Source organism: Tupaia chinensis, unplaced genomic scaffold (assembly GCF_000334495.1).
Source record: "Tupaia chinensis unplaced genomic scaffold, TupChi_1.0 Scaffold149964_2, whole genome shotgun sequence".
Taxonomy (NCBI): Eukaryota; Metazoa; Chordata; class Mammalia; order Scandentia; family Tupaiidae; genus Tupaia; species Tupaia belangeri.
In genome coordinates this window covers 365,622-367,817 of record NW_006209806.1, presented here as the reverse complement: position 1 = coordinate 367,817, position 2,196 = coordinate 365,622, and the positions used below count along the sequence as shown (strand labels likewise).

At 67.5% G+C, this 2,196-nt stretch overlaps 1 protein-coding gene across 1 annotated transcript in view; it reads right to left on the bottom strand.

Annotated features, from left to right (window-relative positions):
• The window catches only part of SF3A2 (splicing factor 3a subunit 2), a 3,451-nt gene that overhangs the window by 910 nt on the left and 345 nt on the right, over positions 1-2,196 (bottom strand). Inside the window, exons 2-7 of the mRNA XM_027769578.1 lie at positions 1,978-2,054; positions 1,159-1,205; positions 960-1,069; positions 442-491; positions 228-368; positions 1-120 (exon numbers count right to left, since the gene is read on the bottom strand). The exon at positions 1-120 is cut by the window's left edge and continues 4 nt beyond it. Of these exons, the coding sequence (XP_027625379.1) occupies positions 1-120; positions 228-368; positions 442-491; positions 960-1,069; positions 1,159-1,205; positions 1,978-2,054 (545 nt within the window). The remainder of the gene's footprint in view (positions 121-227; positions 369-441; positions 492-959; positions 1,070-1,158; positions 1,206-1,977; positions 2,055-2,196) is intronic.

The following is a 2,196-nucleotide window of genomic DNA, read 5'->3' as shown; positions in this document are numbered from 1 at the left end:
GCCTGTCTGGGGCGGGGCCTGTCCGGGGACTCCTCCCGCCTGCCCCCTCACCTGCTTGGTTTCCCGGTTCCAGTGAGTCCAGAACTTGCCCTCAGCCTTGTCGATTTCTCTGCTGGGTACCTGGCAGGGGCAGACGGCAGGGTAGAGCCTGGTCTCCGTGGCTGGAGCACTGCAGGGAGCCTGCCCCCCACCCTTTTTCCCCCCCCGCAGCGGTGAGGATGGCTCACCTTGAAGGCGATGGTCTCGTAGGGCTCGGCCGCCATCAGCAGGTACTGCCAGCGCCGGTCCGGGGGCTCGATCCGCTGCTCGTAGGCCGACATGAAGCGGTGGCGTGGCATGATGCCCTCAGCGATCTCGGGGTAGTCGATCTGGGGGACGGGTAGGGTCATGTGCTATCGGGGATCCACTGGCCCCCGTCCCTGCTGGGGGGCCCTGGCTCACCTGGAAGAGGAGGCTCTGCTGGCCCATCTCCGAGTCCCTCTGCTTGGTCACTGCAAGGTCGACACAGGCTCAGCTGGGGCCGGCTCAGGCCAGGAGCCCCCAGAGATCAGAGCCTGGTCCCGGTAGGGCCATGTCCCTGAGAGGCCTGCCCTGGCCACCCTCTCCCGAGCCTCTGACTGCAGCTCCGACGACAGACACCCTGCAGGGCTGCCCACCTTCCTCCATGGAGGCCCCTTGCAGCGGCCGATGGACCTGTTCCTCCTCCCCTCGGAAGGGGGGCTGGCACCCGGTCTCGAGGAGGAAGGAAAGGGGTGTCCACGACTCCTGTCGTGGCTGGACACCCTCGCCTGGAGCCCGAGGAAGCCCGCTGGACAGGGCTGGCAGCCAGGTGGGGCTGCTGCCTACTCGCCTTGGCCGGGCCTCTAGGAATGGCACTGCATGGCTCAGGGTCACAGGCCTCAGGGTCGCGCCACCCGCTCGGTGCAGCAGCAGCTGTGGCCCGCCGGCCACACACTCACCTTTGTAGCCTGGGCGGCCAATCTTCACGAACTTCTTGACCTCCACCTTGACCTTCTCGGGCGCTGGCTGGGCAGGGGCCTCCTTGGCCTCCTTGGCTGCTCGCCGGGCCCTGCAGGGAACGGACGGGACACTGTGGCCCCCCCCACAGCCTGCAAGGCCACACCGCCCGGCCGGGGCTCCCTGGGGGGGAGTACTCACAGGTTGGTCTGGTGCTTCTTGCCTTGGGTGTGTGCCAGGTAGCTCCCCTAGAAGGAAGGACAGCTCAGCCCGACCCCAGGGCACGCAGGCCTGGCTGGCTGTGCCAGCGTGCTGGGATGGGCCCGGGCAGGAACCATGTCACCCCTCCACTTGTGGGCAGGCCAGGGAGTGGCACTCAGCGACAGCCCCTGGGACACGCCCACAGTCCCCAGAACCAGGGTGGCAGAAACCACCGCCTGATGATGGGGGACGGCTGTGGTTTGTGGGAAATTGACGCGCAGCACCCGACGCCCTCGCTCGGCCACAGTGCTGTTCGCAGGCCCACCCTTGTGCAGGTGACGGGTGATGGTGTGTCAGAGGGCAAGGCGGCAGGCGCCCACGGGATGACTGGGCAGCTCACGGTCCAGACCCAGCGGCCTCAAAACCCGCCGGGCGCCTGTGGGTGCCCGAAATCCAGGGAGGGGAATGGACAGGGCGTGGGGCTCTGTTTCCCCCCAGCCAATGCACACGCCCTAGGGTAGAAACTAAGTGGAACAAGAAGAAAAAGGCTCCACAGCCTCCAGGTTAGGGCGCCGGATCCCTTAGTCACGGCTGACCACGGTTCGAATCCTGGCCCAGCTGGAGAAACGCCCTGAGCATGGTGGGCGGCCCGAGGGTGCACAAGTGGGGAGCCGGAGGGCCGTGGCACACCTCCGGCCGGAGCACGGGCGAGGGCGGGGCTACGAAGACTCCCGCATTTCTAGCGTGTCAGAAGTAGAGACCGAGGCAGGCCTGGGCCGGCGAGGGGAGGGCCCCGGTGGAGGGACAGCCCGGACCCACCTCGTTGTTGTGGAGCGTCAGGCAGAGCTTGCACTCGTAGGAGCCCAGGTGGTTCTTCATAAAGTACGGGTCCTGGGGGGCAAGCGCAGGGTTAGCCAGCGGGAGGCCCCGTCCTTGCGTGGAGCCTGCCCTGCCACGGCCAGCGCCCCGTGTCCCCTCGCCAAGGCAGAGCCTCAGAGCAACAGCCCCGACGGCCGCCAGAACCTGAGAACCTGGGCC